The sequence below is a fragment of the Tupaia chinensis genome, unplaced genomic scaffold (assembly GCF_000334495.1).
Source record: "Tupaia chinensis unplaced genomic scaffold, TupChi_1.0 Scaffold143572_1, whole genome shotgun sequence".
In the NCBI taxonomy this organism is placed as follows: Eukaryota; Metazoa; Chordata; class Mammalia; order Scandentia; family Tupaiidae; genus Tupaia; species Tupaia belangeri.
In genome coordinates, this window is record NW_006203417.1 from 365,316 (window position 1) to 383,867 (window position 18,552).

The 18,552-nt window shown below is 36.4% G+C and overlaps 1 protein-coding gene across 1 annotated transcript in view; it reads right to left on the minus strand.

Annotated features, from left to right (window-relative positions):
• LOC102490014 (THO complex subunit 2-like) overlaps positions 1–18,552 on the minus strand; it is a gene marked incomplete at its 5' end in the record, with an annotated part of 77,164 nt that overhangs the window by 5,425 nt on the left and 53,187 nt on the right. Inside the window, 8 exon segments of the mRNA XM_027766444.1 lie at positions 5,238–5,283; positions 7,276–7,352; positions 10,604–10,761; positions 10,844–10,913; positions 11,251–11,388; positions 16,596–16,712; positions 18,174–18,232; positions 18,433–18,548. Of these exon segments, the coding sequence (XP_027622245.1) occupies positions 5,256–5,283; positions 7,276–7,352; positions 10,604–10,761; positions 10,844–10,913; positions 11,251–11,388; positions 16,596–16,712; positions 18,174–18,232; positions 18,433–18,548 (763 nt within the window).

Below are 18,552 nucleotides of genomic sequence, written 5' to 3' on the forward strand. Positions count from 1 at the left end.
GGACTCTCTCTGTCTGTCTGGCGAGCGCAAATGCCCTATAACTAAAACCCCTCAAAAAAAAAAAAAAAAAAGCCTACATGTACACAACTAAACAATGGGAAGCTGCTAAAGAAGAAAATCAAACACTCCCTATTCCAACACATGTCACCAACATCCAGGATTGTGCCTCAAGATGACAATATATTCCTAAAGTAAGACATCTTTGAGACCTTAGGAAGTTGAGTCCTAGGATGGATATAAGACAAGGGGAAACAAAAAACTTATAGCAGAAATTATAAAATCAATTGCTTACAGGAGTCAGGAATGTAATGGAAACAAATTAAATAGACTCTCACTCCACCAAAAGAGGGGTAGCACCTAAAGCAGGTTTAATTGCTTGTTGCCATGCAAAAATCAGGACACAAAGATGCCAGATGTTTCAATTCTTCAAGAACTAACGTTTAGATTTTGTCAATGCTTCTGATTTTTAAAAGCAGCAGCCAGTTTCTTTTTTTTTTTAAGAGGTTTTTGCTATAGAGCGCGTGCCCTTGCCAGAAAGACAGAGACAGAGAGACAGAAAGCGAGAAATCGCCCCCCAGGGGGATGGCCATGCCACAATCCTTTCTCATCCATTCTCCTCTTGGGATCTTGGGCACGCATGCATGCATGCAGGTCCAGTGTGAGTTTAAGCCACCAGGTCCAGGACTCAAACCATGGTTGACTACATGAGAGTCCAGTGAGATAGCCATTATGCCAACTGCTGGTCTGCCAGCCAGTTTCTTTCAATTGCTAGATGGTATGTGCAGTAGCCAGAGAGAGACAGAAAGAAAGAAAAAGAAAGCAACCAACAATGAAGCATGGTCACGCTGCAATCCCTTCTCCATTTGTCCACCCTGACAGGGATTTGGGCACACACATATGCCTGGTATATTCTTCAAGCTACCGGGGCTGAGATTCAAACCAAGGTCAGCCATATGGGGCCCAGCTCCCTTAACCTGTAGGCTATGGGGTGGGGTAGAGGAGGTTCATAACACATTTTTAAAAATTAGTTTTTAAAAATTATGTGAGGTCAAGAAGATACATCTAAGAAGACATATTCTGCCCTAGGACCTAAATATTTGCAGCCTTGGGTTTAAAGGCTAAAAGTTAGGTTAATATGAGACTGGAGGTGAGAAATGGACCTGCAAATAAATACATGTGACCTTGCTGGAATGGACAAAAGAAATAGGAATATAGCTCATCCATACCAGTGAAAGCAGGAAGGTACCACTGCATGATGGTTGAGCTGAGTGGGAGGCCTAGGTTCAATTTCCAGGCCAGACACAGGGGCACATGCCTAGAGTCCTAGCTAACTGGGAGGGTGAGGCAAGAGACTTGTGATCTGAAAATACCCTATCAAAAACAGCTCTCTCTTGCACCTGTGTACTTGTTTTCTCTCTCTCATGAAAAAATGGGGGGGGGGGGAAGAAATAGTGGATTAAAAACATAGATGGATAGGATAGAGCTAATTGCTAATGTTCTTTGAAATGAATATCTAAAATAAGAGCAAGGAGATGAGCTTCTCAAGGTCTGGGAGCAAGGGTCAGTTTAGCATTATATATGGTTCACAAAAAGACTCAAAATTTGCTGACTTAACATCTGTGAGTTAAGAATCACACATAATAAAATTAAAATTGAGAAGCAAAAGGATGGCTCTTAGAAGACAATTTTAATAGGCAGGATTTTTAAAAAATTATTTAATTCCATTTATTATTTTTTTTTCATTTGACCAGATAGAGAACGGGAAAATAAGAAAGCAAGCCACCAGGTCCAGGACTCGAATGGCAGTCAGTCATGTGAGAATCCAGTGCCTTTAACCACCATGCCACCTGCTGGCCCCAATAGGCAGGAATTTTAAAAGAAGATTAAAGTAAGAGAAAAGAATAAAGGTTAAGTGCTATTGGAAGGGAGATCCCACAGGGCCAACTGCAAGTTCAAATCCTGACTCTGGCAGCTTGAAAAGGTGAAAGGCGAAGCAGCTAAAGCTTAAGAGACAGGGACCAACAGATGGTGTAATGGTTATGTCACTGGACTCCCACATAGTCAACCACAGTTCAAGTCCTGGACCTGGAGGCTTAAAACTCACACCAAGCATGTGTGCATGCGTGCCTAAAATCCTTAGAGCAGAATGGAGAAGGAATTACAGCATGACCATCCCCCTGGGGGGTGAATTCTTGCCCCCCCTTTTTTAGAGAGGTTTTTGCTATAGGGTGGTGCATGTGCTAACCAAAAAGAGATAGAAAGCAAGAAATCACTCCCCAGGGGAATGACCACACTGAAATCTCCTCTATTCTCCTCTCGGGATCTTGGGCACACACACACACGCACCTGACATGAGTTTAAGCCACCGGGTCTGGGACTCGAACCGTGGTCGACTACATGGGAGTCCAGCGACATAGCCATTACGCCAACTGCTGGTCCCAATTTCTTGTTATCTTTTTGTCTCTCTGTTTCTCTGTATCTCCGGTGAGCACACGCACCCTACAGCAAAAACAAACAAACAAACAAACAAACAAACTTTTCTAATGTTCAAGGAACAAAATCAAGGAGATAAAAGATGGATTTAGACAATGACTTGACAGGTAGCAACATGCAGAGAATAAGCAGAAGGGTTTTGCGACTGAAAATAGGAGACAGAAAAAGAAAAACAGATTATGGAAGAAATTTAATCTGGGTCACATTTATATACCTTATTTTCTCAATTCTAGTGTGATCATTTTAATATTTCTAAAATCAAGATGATCTTTACAAATCAATGTCATTTCTCTACCCCCTCAAAACACTGTTCTAAAAACCACTAATATCTTTTAATTGATATTTTCTAATCATAGAGATGTGACATATACGGCAGTTCTTCTTTCTCTACAATAGAAAATAAATTAAAAGGGGAGCACGGGATGGATTTAAAAATAGGTAATTGGTGCCGATCACAAATGATGAGAACGCTAAAGAAAAAAAGAAACATTTGACCAACTCTAGAATATATCCAAATACAAAGAGGCAGTTAGAGGGCTGACCACTAGTTTAGTGGTTAAGAAAGCCAGTTCTTACATGGCTATAGTTCAAATCACAGCTCTGGTGGCTTGAAAGACATGCCAGGCAGGTTCATATGCATGCCCCAAATCCAGAGAGGATGGAGAAATGGAGGAAAGGAGATTTCACCATGGTCACCTCCACTGTGGAGGGCTCTCTCCTCTCTCTCGGTGTTTCTCTGGTGAGTACACATGCCCTCTGGCAATTTACAAAGAATGAAGCACTCAGAAAGAAGAAAAATGAACCAGAGCCACGCAAAATTAAGAGTCTATTCAAGAAGAAAGCATAATACATAGTTGCAAAAGAGAAATTGAACAGGGTGAAACTCAAACTAAATGTATCTTTAAAAGGAAATCTTTTTCCTTTTAAAGATTGGTGGCAGGTGGCATGGTGGCTAAGGGCACTAGACTCCCACATGGCCAACTATAGTTTGAGCCCCAGACTTGGCAGCTTTCTCTGCCCGCCCATTCCCCCCCCAACACACACTCTCTGATTCTCTCTGCTCTAACTGAAAACTAAATAAATAAAGTTAAATAAAATAATTATTTTTTAAGAGAAAAAGGAAATCTGAATCTGGAGCTTTGCTACAAGGCCACTAGCCAAGTGACTAACCTTCACCAGTCTTTTCAGGCCTTTTTTCCTGAGGGATTATATAGAGAGGTAAGGTACAAATACAAGGCCAAGGTAAGAACTCAAAGAAATTTCACATACAAAAGAGTAATATTTAGGTACTCAGTAAAAAGAGATGTATAAAATCACAGTGAGTTGTAAGTGACAATGGTTAGTCATTCCTAGAGAAGATATAAGAGGTAGTGGACTTTTTATTTTTTTAAATACGAAGATCACATGTGGAGATCACAAAATGCCAAATTAAAAGAACAGCTAAGATAAAGAATTACAAAAAAAAGAAGGAAGATTGGGAATTTATAGTTCATCAGAGCTAACTCTCAGTGTGCAGGAAAGAAGGGACTGGGGCAGTTAGAATTGAAGGACATATGCAATGGTATTTCTTTTACTATTAAAATTAAATTAAAAAAAAAGATTAAATTCTAAGTGTTCTTCCAAAACTCGTTTACTACCCAGATGAGAAGCAAGAAACACAGAATGACAAAGCAGAAAAAGCACAGCCCTCATCAAGAGGTGACCTATCTGGCAACCTCACATCTCTGCTTTGCAGCCAAAATGAACAGGACAAAATCCAAACCCTGGAAAATTACACAGAACTGGCTCTCAGACATCTCTCATTGTTAAAATAAACAACTATAAATAGCCTTGGTTATCTATCCAGTTTCAACTTAGAAGCAGCCAATAATATTAGAGGAAAGGGACAGACAACAAGGATATTTAATACTATTAAGGAACAATAGCTAGTATGGAAGTAAGAAAAAGGACTTAAAAAAAAAAGCAGTCATCAACCCCAAATACCTTCTGGAACCATTAACTATAGAAGGCATACCGCCCTACATATGTCAATAATCAAAAAAGTTTATATTGGGGTCGAAACTTTAGCCACTAAGATGGGCATACAATCTATTTAAGATGGTTAAAACACTTTAAATACCACATAAGGTGTAAGTGCATTACCTTGAAAACAAAGTTGCACATTTTAAATTCCAGAACAACAACAAAAACAACAATGACAACAACAAAAACCAACAAAAACACCGTATTTTCCAGCTTTGCAAAATATGGGCCATGGTAGAAAAAGAAGCTTAAACAAAAATCTTTGAATAACACAACTGGACAAGATGACAAAAATAATAGAGAAAAGGACAAGAGGCCAATTTCTGAATATTGACTATTGGTTAATATCCCTGTGATACTCTTCAATTTAACCCCTCAGGTTTCTTGCCTGTAAAATGCAGATACTAACACCACTTTCAGACTTTTAAAAGGTGACTAATCATCCAGAGAAAATAAGAATGAGTAAAGAGAAAGCCAGATGTTCTTAAATACATCTTGGTGCTTAAAAAAAAAGTGTGGTTTAATCAAAAAGTTTAAAATAAATACAGCTTTAAAATAACTATGAATCTTGTTTTGCATCTATACCCAAAGACTGTGTCATTTTATTTAAGTAAAAAGCTCAAGCAGTTTTATCTTGCAAAATGGATCTTATTTCCTCAACATTATCAGACATCATTTTATGTTTCTATCTTTAAATGAAAAGGAGGTGAGAGGACACTCACCTTGACTGAAAGTCTTCATTATCTGTGCTTGTCCGAGGACTTATGAGTAGATGACAAATTAAGGGAAAACAACTTTGGGGGAAAGAAATAATACACCTTTTAATACAATCCCTTAGCTTCCATGCCTAACTGGCTCTGTTCAGTCTGGTAGCACCAACAATACCATCTCTGCTCGTCTGCTGCATCATTTTGCACTTCAATTCCCCATTTACCCAGACCAAGGGATTCTGCTCTTTTAAGGAAGATTGGGAATTTATAGTTCATCAGAGCTAACTCTCAGTGTGCAGGAAAGAAGGGACTGGGGCAGTTAGAATTGAAGGACATATGCAATGGTATTTCTTTTACGATTAAAATTAAATTAAAAAAAAAGATTAAATTCTAAGTGTTCTTCCAAAACTCGTTTACTACCCAGATGAGAAGCAAGAAACACAGAATGACAAAGCAGAAAAAGCACAGCCCTCATCAAGAGGTGACCTATCTGGCAACCTCACATCTCTGCTTTGCAGCCAAAATGAACAGGACAAAATCCAAACCCTGGAAAATTACACAGAACTGGCTCTCAGACATCTCTCATTGTTAAAATAAACAACTATAAATAGCCTTGGTTATCTATCCAGTTTCAACTTAGAAGCAGCCAATAATATTAGAGGAAAGGGACAGACAACAAGGATATTTAATACTATTAAGGAACAATAGCTAGTATGGAAGTAAGAAAAAGGACTTAAAAAAAAAAGCAGTCATCAACCCCAAATACCTTCTGGAACCATTAACTATAGAAGGCATACCGCCCTACATATGTCAATAATCCTAAGGCATTACCAAACAGAAACTATGCAGATGATGATCTTAAGTGCTCAAAAAAGGCTATATTAGGGTCTGAACACTAGCCACTAAGATGGGCATACAATCTATTTAAGATGGTTAAAACACTTTAAATACCACATAAGGTGTAAGTGCATTACCTTGAAAACAAAGTTGCACATTTTAAATTCCAGAACAACAACAAAAACAACAATGACAACAACAAAAACCAACAAAAACACCGTATTTTCCAGCTTTGCAAAATATGGGCCATGGTAGAAAAAGAAGCTTAAACAAAAATCTTTGAATAACACAACTGGACAAGATGACAAAAATAATAGAGAAAAGGACAAGAGGCCAATTTCTGAATATTGACTATTGGTTAATATCCCTGTGATACTCTTCAATTTAACCCCTCAGGTTTCTTGCCTGTAAAATGCAGATACTAACACCACTTTCAGACTTTTAAAAGGTGACTAATCATCCAGAGAGAATAAGAATGAGTAAAGAGAAAGCCAGATGTTCTTAAATACATCTTGGTGCTTAAAAAAAAAGTGATGTTTAATCAAAAAGTTTAAAATAAATACAGCTTTAAAATAAATATGAATCTTGTTTTGCATCTATACCCAAAGACTGTGTCATTTTATTTAAGTAAAAAGCTCAAGCAGTTTTATCTTGCAAAATGGATCTTATTTCCTCAACATTATCAGACATCATTTTATGTTTCTATCTTTAAATGAAAAGGAGGTGAGAGGACACTCACCTTGACTGAAAGTCTTCATTATCTGTGCTTGTCCGAGGACTTATGAGTAGATGACAAATTAAGGGAAAACAACTTTGGGGGAAAGAAATAATACACCTTTTAATACAATCCCTTAGCTTCCATGCCTAACTGGCTCTGTTCAGTCTGGTAGCACCAACAATACCATCTCTGCTCGTCTGCTGCATCATTTTGCACTTCAATTCCCCATTTACCCAGACCAAGGGATTCTGCTCTTTTTCCTCCCCATGATTATAACACTAGAGAATCTATAAAACCCTTGTGGCATAAAACCACTCCATCACCACAGACGTGTTAAAAAAAAAAAATCAAGTCTCGTACTTCCAGATTTCACACATTTGAGAGGGTTAACTGGAAAGACCACTTAAAAGCTAATAAACAATATAATTCTGAACATGACTGGTATTAAAGTTTTCTATTACAATGGTTGAAAACATCAAAAAATGAAAAGGATATTGTTTCTTCTCTTCCTTTCCTCCTGAACTGTCCCGTTTCTCTTTCTTTTCTATCTTTTCTTTATCATGCCTGGACTCCTACAAGGAATGGTGGAATTAGTTGTGGAAGAGAAAACCAAATGTAAAAATGAGCTCGAATGAGCACAAACTCTTTTTCCCCCCCCTCTAGCCATAATTTTTCTTCAAAAACTTACTTAATATGAAACTAAAAGATAAGCAACAAAGAAAAAATTAGCTACATTAACCCTTACCAAAAGTAAAAATTTTCATACATTGAAGGATACTATCAGGCCAGTCCTCATAGCCTATTTGTTAAGGGAGCCAGATCCCACATGGCTGAGCATGGTCTAAGTTCCAGCCCCAGTAGCTTGAACAACACTGGGCATGTGTGTATGTGCACCCAAGATCCCCACAGAGTAGATAAATGGAAGAGAAGGGATTGCAATGTGACCATACCCCACGGAGGAGTGCTCCCCTACCCCCATCCCACTCTGGCTAGCACATACTCGCTCTGGCAATTTAAAAATAAAAAAAGATATTATCAAGAAAGTAAAAATCCTATCTATAGAATGTGAGAAAATATTTGCAAATGATGTGTCTCATATGGGTATCTGGAATATTTAAAGAATGCTTATAATTGAGCAGCAAAAAGACAAACATCCAATTAAAAATGGCCAAAGCACTTAGATTTCTCCTAACAAGATATACAAATAGTCAATAAGCAAATGAAAGGTGTTCAACATCATTAGCTGTTAGGGAAATGCAAATCGAAACTACAATGAGATGCCACTTCACACCTACTAGGATAATAAAAATAATAATAATAACAAATAGTGAGTGTTGAAATGAAATGTGGAGAATTTTAGACTCTGATACATTATGGCAGAAATGTAAACTATACAGACCCTATGGAAAACAGTCCAGTGGGTCCTAAAAAAGTTAAATACAACATACCATATATAGTTATATTACCATATAACCCAAGAGAACTGAAAATAGGTACAAATACTTCACAGCATCATTTGAATGTTCATAGCAGCACTGTTCTATAATAGCCACAAGGTGGAAATAATTCAAAAGTTCATCAACTGACAAATCGATAAACAGATGTGGTACATTCACATAATGGAGCATTAATTAGCCATAAAAAGAAATGAAGTAATAATAGACGAAAGAACCTCAAAAACATTATGTTAAGCGAAAGAAGTCAAACACAAAAGGCCACATTATTGTATGATTCCATCTATATGAAATATGCAGAACCAGGGACCAGCACTTGGCATAATGGCTATGTCGCTGGACTCCCACGTAGTCAACCGCGGTTCGAGTCCTGGACTCGGTGGCTTAAACTCACGTATGCATGCATGCCCAAAATCCTGAGAGGAAAATGGAGGAGAAGGGATTGCAGTGCGGCCATGCCCCCTAGGGGGTGATTTCTCACTTTCTGTCTCTCTCTGCCTTTCTGGCGAACCATGCGACCCTACAGCAAAAAGTTCTCTAAAAAAAAAAAAAAGAGGAAGAATATGCAGAACCAAAGAGGTAAACCCAAAGAGACAGAATGCAATTCAGTGGTTGCCAGGGGCTGGTTAAGGGTGAAATGGGGAGTGACTACTTAATGGGTACTTCGTTTTGGAGCAATAAAAAAAATTTAAAACTAGACAGGGGTGTCACTGGATTATACTTTAAAATGGCTAATTAACCTCCGTTAAAAAATATTTATTTAAAAGGAACATAGCCAGCTGCCATGGTGCAACCATAAAATAACACTCAGCAATGCTGCAGCCATAGGTTCACAAAGCAAGGCCTCCCTATAGCTATCAAGTGTATGTACCCATGATCTTGGCTGTGTGAAGATCTTGCCCCAGGGGGAGGGGGTGGGAGGAGCTGTGTGTGTATGTGTGTGTTTCTTAAAATAAATTAACTTTAAAATAAGTAATAGGTCCGACCTCATGGCAGTAAGTAGCAAACTGAGGTGGTGTTGTAAGCCACATTGCCAGACACAGGATCCCTAAGTCAGCCTGAAAATACACCAGGTGCATGCACACCTGCCCAAGATCCTGAGGAGCAATGAAACCTGGTCAAAGGTGACTGCCTGCCTACCCCTGCTCCCCCCATGTACAAACACACACACTATCATGAATAAAATAAATTATAGAAATAAATAAATCATAAAAAAATCTTTTTTTTTATTTAGACAGAAATTTTTGCTATAGGGCACATGTATGCCAGAGACACAGGGAGAGAGAAAGTGAAAAATTATCCCCAGGGGGATGGCCATGTCACAATCCCTTCTCCTCCATTCTCCTCTCAGAACCTTAAGCACACACCCTCATGTGCCCACCATGAGTTTCAGCTACCGGGTCTGGGACTCAAACCACTGCCAGACATGTGGGAATCCAACGCCTTAACTACTATGCCACCTACTGGCCCCAAGAAACAACCTATCTTCTAAAGCACATAAAATTAACACATTCACCTTATAGTTTTCTAAAACTGTCTTTTTTTCCCCCCCAGAGGTGTGAACTCTCACCACAGAAAGACAGAGAGGAGGAAGAAAGCACTACCCGAGGAGCATGGCCATGCTGCAATTCCTTCTTCATTTCTCCACCCTGTGGTGATTTGGGGCATGCACGCACTCATGTGGCATCTTTTTCAAGCCACCGAAGCCATGTGGTCAGCCATGTGGGATCTGGCTGCCTTGACCACCCTAAAACTGGACCTGAAAATTGCTTTTATGAACTATGAATATACGGCATATATCTTGAAAACATACAATAATAAGTAAACACTTTGGCAGATGCATGATATTTTGTATCAACCATTAGTATATAAGAAAAATGTACCTTGTACTTAATTTTAAAATCTAATACAAGTTTCAAGCAAATGAATTTATTAGGACAGGCTGCTACAAAAATGTGTTTCAAATCACAATTAATAAAGACTTTATGACACTCTGGTGATCAGGGAGAACACGTGTGTGACCACATATTAATCTTGGGAATAAAGAAAACTAAAAAATGGAAAAAGAATTGTTGATGGAGAAAAATGAAAATAAAAAGGCTCAAACTCAATGAACAAAAGTAGGTGGTAGCAAAATGGAAAGGAAAAGAATTTCTGAGGTATATCAATTCAACCAGTAATCTGGAACTGAACTGGTTCAAATTCTCCAAATAGATAATCTGCCCTTCCTAGATGCTTCCTCTTCCCAACCCTGAATAACAAAAGACAATTTGACTAGGAAAAAACTCTATCCAGCTAAATTTTTAAAGGTTTATTTCCTTTCAGAAAAGGTACGTTGTTGGGTTGGTTAGTTTGTTTTTCTAATTTACCTTTTTGCCACCAGAGGAAATTTTATCCATCTTCTCAGATTTAAATGAATCACCGCCTTTTTCTTTGCCTGAAGATTTTGACTTATTTTTTTCCTTGTCTTTCTCATTTGGATAAGGAGACTCACATGGACTTTCACTTTTGTGTTTTGAAACCCCCACTAACATTACAAAAGAGAATCATAAAAGCCTTTTCCAGTTCACTTTGATGATTGCTTCAAAGGTACCAATAAGTCTACGTACTTGTTCCATTTTCCTCTTTTCGCCTCTTGGTTAAGTCAGGTGGCACTTCACGGTCATTGTTTGAGTGATCCTAGAACCAAGAATTGTGGACTACATTGATCAAGGGTTATGTTTTGTTTTCAAACATTACTTTTATATAAGAAGGGTGCAGTTAACTAGCTTGGAGAGTATTTGCAGTAGTTTCGCATACTTGATAAAATGGCATGAAAGATAAGCATAGCTGGTAGAGATTACTAGGCTGAAGATCCTTATTACCATAGAAGACAACACACTCCAGGGTGAAAATATCAGTTAAAAGACAAAATAAAAGACTTTTATGAAACAAACTAGTATTTATAAAAAGTCAACAAACACACTATTGCACATGATAACAAGCTTTCTAAACTAGTTTTTAGAAAATTACAAACCCTTTTCCGTTCTTTCCTGTCCTTTTCATCTTTTTTCTCTCTTTCTCTGGATCTTTCCCTTGACTTGTCCAAATCTTTCTTGTCCATTTCTCTCTCCTTACTCTTGGACAGTGGTGGAGGAGTATGATTAATGTAGAGCTGTTAAATTAAGGCAATATTACTAAAGATTATTAGTTTTCCGGCACTGGCATTCCTTGCTTATTAAATGAAAGACAATTGGCAGTTAGACCCAAAGTCAAAACTGGTCAGCTGTCTGGATTATGAGTGGTAAAAGAAAAGAATATGGCACAAATTACAAAATGGCTTCAATTCTTGGCCTTATAAAAATTACCATTTAAACTCAATCAGTTCCTTGCTGCCTTCGCTGAGCTTCAGTAAAGTAATGAGCTAGAGTTCTCCTCATACCTCTACTGTGAAGACCTACAACCATCACTACAAAACTCCATATGTGAAAAATAATAACCAGGTAGTCGCTATTATTTAAAACACACACACACACACACACACACACACACACACACACCCCTCTACACAATCATGAAAAATTTAAACAGTCTTACGATCCATTAATAGGCAATCAATGATGACAATGAGCAACAGCATAAAAAATTAAAATCTTGCCTTGACTTTATTCATTTTTTTTCTACCTCAATGTAAACCATGCAGAAATTATACTATTTTTACAACTGTAAAGCCTTAATATTCTCCACTTTTGAAAGCGTTCTCATTTCTATCAAATAATCACAATTGGCTGTGAACTTTGCCTTATTGGTTCTAAATAGCTCAAAAACACCAGTCAGCTAAGGATGATTAAACAAGTCAAAGACAGAAGACGATGAATCAATATTCTCTTCTGCCTTCTTACTCTCCCCCAAAATCTATAAGCAATAAAAAGCCAAACATCAAGGATATTTTTACCCTATATCATTCAGAGATAGCCCTATTTACTCAAGTTGTAAATATGGAAATCCATTGTAACATCTGGGAAGTAGTCAGGAAATAAGCAGATTCCCTAACTTTCAGCATTTAAAATTGAGCTATACGTTATATTTTCATTAATATATTAAAAGTATTAGGCAGCAGAATACTGAATGTCATTACACAACTGCACAATTCTAAGGTTTACCTTAGTAATGAATATAATAGTGAGTCAAAAGTCAAAGGTATTCAAAAGTCAAAGGTATTCAAAGGAATACAGTGATAAAAGACCATCAGTTTGACAATTAAACACTTATTTTTTTAACCACCACCAAACATTTTCAATACGGTTGACTGAGAAATACTGCCATAGCAATTCAGAAGTAAATTCTTTAAAATCTCAATGTTTAAACAAGTTGATGATCAACTGAAATAGACAAAATGTTTATTAATGACAAAGAGCAAGAGAGTGGTAAACAATCATAAACATACTTGCCTAAAAGTCACCCTTGCTGGCTATTATACCTTAAATGACACCTCAAGATTTTTCTGACTGTGAGGTTTATTCAGTTCTTAAGTTAATATCACTTATGTAACTGATGAAAAAAATTATGTGTCACTGCAATACTCAAAGATTTTTCTAAGGGAAGTATTGCTTAATTTGCAATAACAAACAAAACTAAGAGGTTTGGGATCACACATATATGCGCAAATACACACTCCCTCACAAAAATAAAGTTTTAAACTGTGTCTACTTGAATTCTGCATTGCAAAGAATTGAGAAACTTTTTATGTATTTACTTCTGATATTAAATATGTTCAAATATTTCATTATTGACATAAAAAGTCAAATAGCTCAACTGATATATATTCAGAAATACTTTGTTTACGAATGGATCCAATACCTTCCTTCTATCCTAAGAATTGTTCTGATCACAATATTCTTCCACAAAAACATAGTTTCTCATTACCTACTGAATACAGTGGCATACTCTTTAGCTTAGCCATTCTAAGCTCTCCACAGTCTTTTTAAAATTAACATACCCTACTATATAGCAACCCAATGCACTCTATGCTGTAGTTATCACTGCTCCCTATCACTCTTCCCTTCCAGCAGTTCTCTTTAGTAGAATGGTCGCTCAATTTTACCTTTAATCTCTTAAGACACTATTTAGCCTTCAAAATGGCTCAAAAGTCATCAGCATCTCAAAACTGTAAGTAATTCATTTTCTGGTGGGACCATATTATTGTGTGTGTGTGTGTGTGTGTGTGCGTGTCTGTGAATTAATTCCCTCTTAATTTCTTGTCATTTATTTTTGTCCATAACATAGCTTTCAGAAAGTAAACTACTTTTATACACTTCCTAGTGCCTCATATACACAGTCAGTATGCAATACCTGTTTGCCAAATAAAATTAATGATTCATTACATTGATCTCTATATAGCACTGTTAGATTCTTGTTCTTGACTTGATTTTATTCCTGGCATTTAGATCATTAAGGTCCAAAACTAATCTGACTGATTTCCATAATCTGTTTAAAAGAACACTGCTACAATGGCTTTACTAAGGCTTCACTATTATAAAATGGCCTAATTTTTAGGCTTGGGTTTGACTGTAAATCCTCAATTTAAGATGGGGAACAGAAATAAAAGCTGAATTCTGTCTCAAGAAGGCTACTACTGCCCTCCCTACATTAGAGAGAGCCTTGGTTCTTTAGAAGAGCATGCTTTACTGGGGACCAGCAGTTGGCGTAATGGCTATGTCGCTGAACTCCCATGTAGTCGACTGCAGTTAGTGTCTTGGACCCAGTGGCTTAAACTCACACCAGGCGCGTATGCGTGGGTGCCCAAAATCCCAAGAGGAGAATGGAGGAGAAGGGATTGTGGTGTGGCCATCCCCCAGGGGGTGATTTCTCGCTTTCTGTCTCTCTGTCTCTCTCTGTCTTTCTAGCGAACACACGTACCCTATAGCAAAAACCTCTTCCAAAAAAAAAAAAAAAAAAGAGCATGCTTTTAACATTCTCTTCAATAAGCAATGTAGCTGCTAGCATGAATAGGTCAAAATACAATTAATCAAAACTATTAAGTCATCAGAGAAGTCATGATATATTTTTCTATGTTTTTCTATTAAAAAATGTGTCATGACTTTCCCAACAACCCAATAGAAATGTAAGAGTTGGAAATTGGAGATGAAGGGTGAACTGACAGAACACATTTAGAGAGTAAGCTACATTTTTTCTCCCTTTAATCTCACTAAGGAAGCCAAATATATACATAACTTTACCAAGGATTAAAAACAGAAAATATCAAATAATTAATTAAAAAAAAGAGAACCTCAGAGGCAAAACATAACTAAAAAGTCAAATTAATGCAGGGAAACAATTTAATATATACAGGAGATAAGCTAACATGAGAAAAAGATATGTATCTTCCAAATCCTCTAGAAACTGAAAACTACCTACCATGGAAATTATGAGGTTGTGTATCATTTTAGAATCACTGAAAATCTACTACATTTTTAAATAAGACATTCATTTGCCATAAACTTTCTAGACACATTTAAAAATGTAAGATGAGTTACACAAATCAGTACACTGGAAGCTTTACCAAAGTCCAAAGGTTTAAGAGTTCACTTGAAGCATTTACTGAATACCTAGCCTTACTGCCAGGCAACATGCTAAGCACTAAGGATCTGAAAAGTCATGTGAATCATATAATTTTTAGAAGCATATTTATATGCCATTTTCAAAGTTTTCTGGCCCAACAGAATAAATATATTTCATTTTAAATGCCCATGAAATCTGCATTTAAAAAAAAGGTAGGGGAAGGGACTGACAATTACTTGCATTAAAAACAAAACAAAACAACAACAAAAAGACACACTAAAAGAGACAGGAACCCTTTCAACTGTTGTTGAAAAAGGTCCTAAGTGTAAAGGAAACTTAACTTTAGTTCCCGTGGTGTTTGTACTAACAAGTTGTATTGACATATCTCTGGGAAAAGCTCAAGAAGTTTTTCAGTCTCTCATTTCCCAAAAAAGATGCTACCATCTGTCCTGTCTACCTCACAGCACTGTTATGAGTATAAAGTGAGATATCTCAAATTGTTTTATTTTCTACTAGTTTTTCGCAAATGTGAAGAAACATAATCCCCATCATTGATTAGAAAATCTAGTTAATTATAACAGCATGTCTAAAACTACTTTATAATTAATGTTTCAGCACATACTCACAAAGTTAACACTGTTAATCCATGAATTTCAAATAGTCCACACAAGCTGCTGATTGTTGAGGCTGACATATACAATACCAAACTGGTTATGAAAACTACTATGCTGCATTACGCATTTCATTTAGCTAATAAAAAAGTTTAATTTTTTTTTAAAAAAAACTAGTAATGGTACAGTTGATACCCTTTGGATTAATATAGTATATTCAAAAAACAATGCTACATTTTGAGGACACAGGCACATTGGCAATTTTAAATTGTCAAAAGATTGGTGCTTATTTGCCCGATATTGACATTTCTTTACAAAGCTACACATTTTAAAGCAATTAGTAATGTCAAGTGGTTCTGTTTCAAAATGTGATTTTCTCCATCAGAAAGGCATCACACTTAGCAAACATAAGAGGAGGCAAAGTGGAAAACCAAAGTAAAGGAGGGTACAACTTTTATAATAATAAAGACAAAAATCAAGCGAACAATGGACAATTTAACTATAATACTGAAATGTACTCTGTAACAAGAGACACAAACTGCACACTATTTTTGGCAATAGAAAATTCGAGGAAGTAGAATGATAGGTAAGAAATAATACTGACATGTAATAGGGCCACCAAACTGAGTATTCTCAGGGGAATGATATTAACTAGTATCTTCTAATATATTACTCTATCAGAAAGGTACCTCAAAAGAGAAGCTATTAAGAATTGTGGATTAAGATAGGCTCATCTTTTAAAACTGTTATGTGAATGCATCAAATTCATTTTTTGGTCTTTTGGGTTGTCTAACAGTCAGTCAGTAAACAGTCTAGCAGATGGTAAAGGATCAATAAAATAATCTTTTTAAAGGAAAAAAATTAAATAAGCCTACTCCCCAAGACACAGCAATAACCTGTTCCCCAAACCTTAAACGTATTTTCAGATTTTGAAGCTTTAAAGGGAAATGCATTATCATAGCAATCAAGGGTAGATTATAGAAATGTTGCCACTTTATATATATTTTGTAACAATTTCATTAAAATGGACTGTTGTCATCTGTTGTTTCACCCTGTGATAGGTATTTTAAAAGGTTATTCTAAGTAAGTACAGTACTTTTTTCCACTGATTCTAGCTCACTGAGTTTACTAAGGTGAAGATAACTATAAAATAAGAGAAGTAAAGAACTTTTGGGGTTACTTAGGCATGATGATTTTAAAAGACTCAAACCTTTGCTGAAGACTCCTTGAGTTCGATGAGACTGTCCTGTAGAAAATGAATGGAGATGACAGGTGAGCTGGCATAGTTCTCAGAACCCAGAGGAACTTTGGGAAGTATGGCTGTAACCTGGAAATAAACCAGCTACTTCTTGTGAGGATAAATTTCGTGATGTCATTATCAATATGAATATCAACAATAAAAACAAAAATAAAACCATGTAATGGAGTTGTAATGTTAAAAAAAACTAAATTATACATACTCAATGTAAGAAATAAAAGGCTTTCTCTATTCAGAATTTAAAAATAAATGTCAATGCCACATTTTTTCATATCTTTGTACTTAAACCCTTACATAACTTAAGAGCCTTAAGAAAGCAAAAACATTTTTCTCCACAAAAAAAGTTTTAAGTAGTGGAGGTCACTGTGGAAGAAAATTTGACGTATATTTTCACAGTTTTTCTTTAATTGGGAGGTTTCGAGTCTTACTTCATTTGTAATATAATATAAAAAATGTAATACATATTTTTATCCTAGTTGTAAAATTCAGTGGCATTATATTAACAATAAAACAAAATATACTGTAGAAAACAGTAATCACTTTTTTGCAAGGTGCCTATAATGGTGAATCTCATACCTCCCCAAAACAAACAAACAAACAAAAAAAAAAATAAGAAAGAAAGAAAAAAAGCATTTTTTAAAAAAAAGAAAGAAAAGGAAATCAATTACGGTATTCCACCACAGTGCTCTTGATGAAAAATTAGTAACTTACAGTTTTAAAAGTTCAACGTACTGCAAATTCAAGATTCCATGAAATTAGATGACTTTAGAATTAAAATTAAATATGGAGCAAGGAATGGCTACCCTGAGTCTTCAAGAAGGCTACACCCACGATTTTGTGCTGCAGTTGAATGCCTGGGGTTTCTCTTTTGCTGGGTGGTAGGGTTGGATGCCACATCTGCTTTTATCGTAACGCAAGGTTCAACTTGTTGGGAACCCAATGGGTATAAACAAACCTCCAAGGGAAGATACAACAGAAGCTGCATGCTCACTGAATATACACAACTACAGGAGAACTGATCACCAAGGAGACTTTAAAATGGAACTCTTTTCAAGACTCCTTCTTAGAAGGCACACATCGGTATGATGCTCATCAAGAAGCTTGATGAATTCAGAGGTATCTTGTTTATCCTGTATCATCCAGGAAGTCTTCAGTACTATATATTCTTCAATATTTATGCTGAAAAATAGGCTTCATTCTGCTGAAAAGATTCATTTGCTTGTAGCTACCATTGCACTCCAAAAAAGACTGCTTAAAGCAGTTGAGGCACTTCTGGATAAAATTTCTCTTGCACTTTGAAATGCTACAAAATTAGTGCTAGGTCCTTGAAGTTCTAGCATTTTTATAATAAAAATACTCAATAGGAAAAAATATCAGTCCACCAATACAGAAAAATTTCATTTTCTAATGCATTATGAAACCTCCAGTGGCTCCAGTGAATACTTGGCACAAGACTTGAAGGAAGTCAGGACACTGGTATCCAAACAGGTGAGCCTAACATGGACGCTGCCTTCCTCAGGCTATACTAACCTTTACTGTGGAGGAATGTGATGGAGAAGGGTGAGTATCAATTTTGCGTCGTTTTTGTTCTGTTAGGATAAAAAGAAATAGTCAGATAAGTTCTATTTCCAATTATGCCAAACACTTCTTAAAAATCACCAGCTTTTAAGTCTTCTAGTATCAGTTCCCCTAGCAAAATCCCTAGATAACTTACCAAAACAAGGAGACAACAACCAGCTATACATACAAATGACAAAATGCAGATAAATATAAAGAAAGCTATACTTGCCCCTTTCAGGCTCTGCAATATCTGATCGGGGAACAGGTGACTTCAAGGACCCAGAAACTGGTGTTTTTTCTCCTCCTTTAACATTTTCCTTTGATTTCATTTCCTTTGCTATATCTCTAT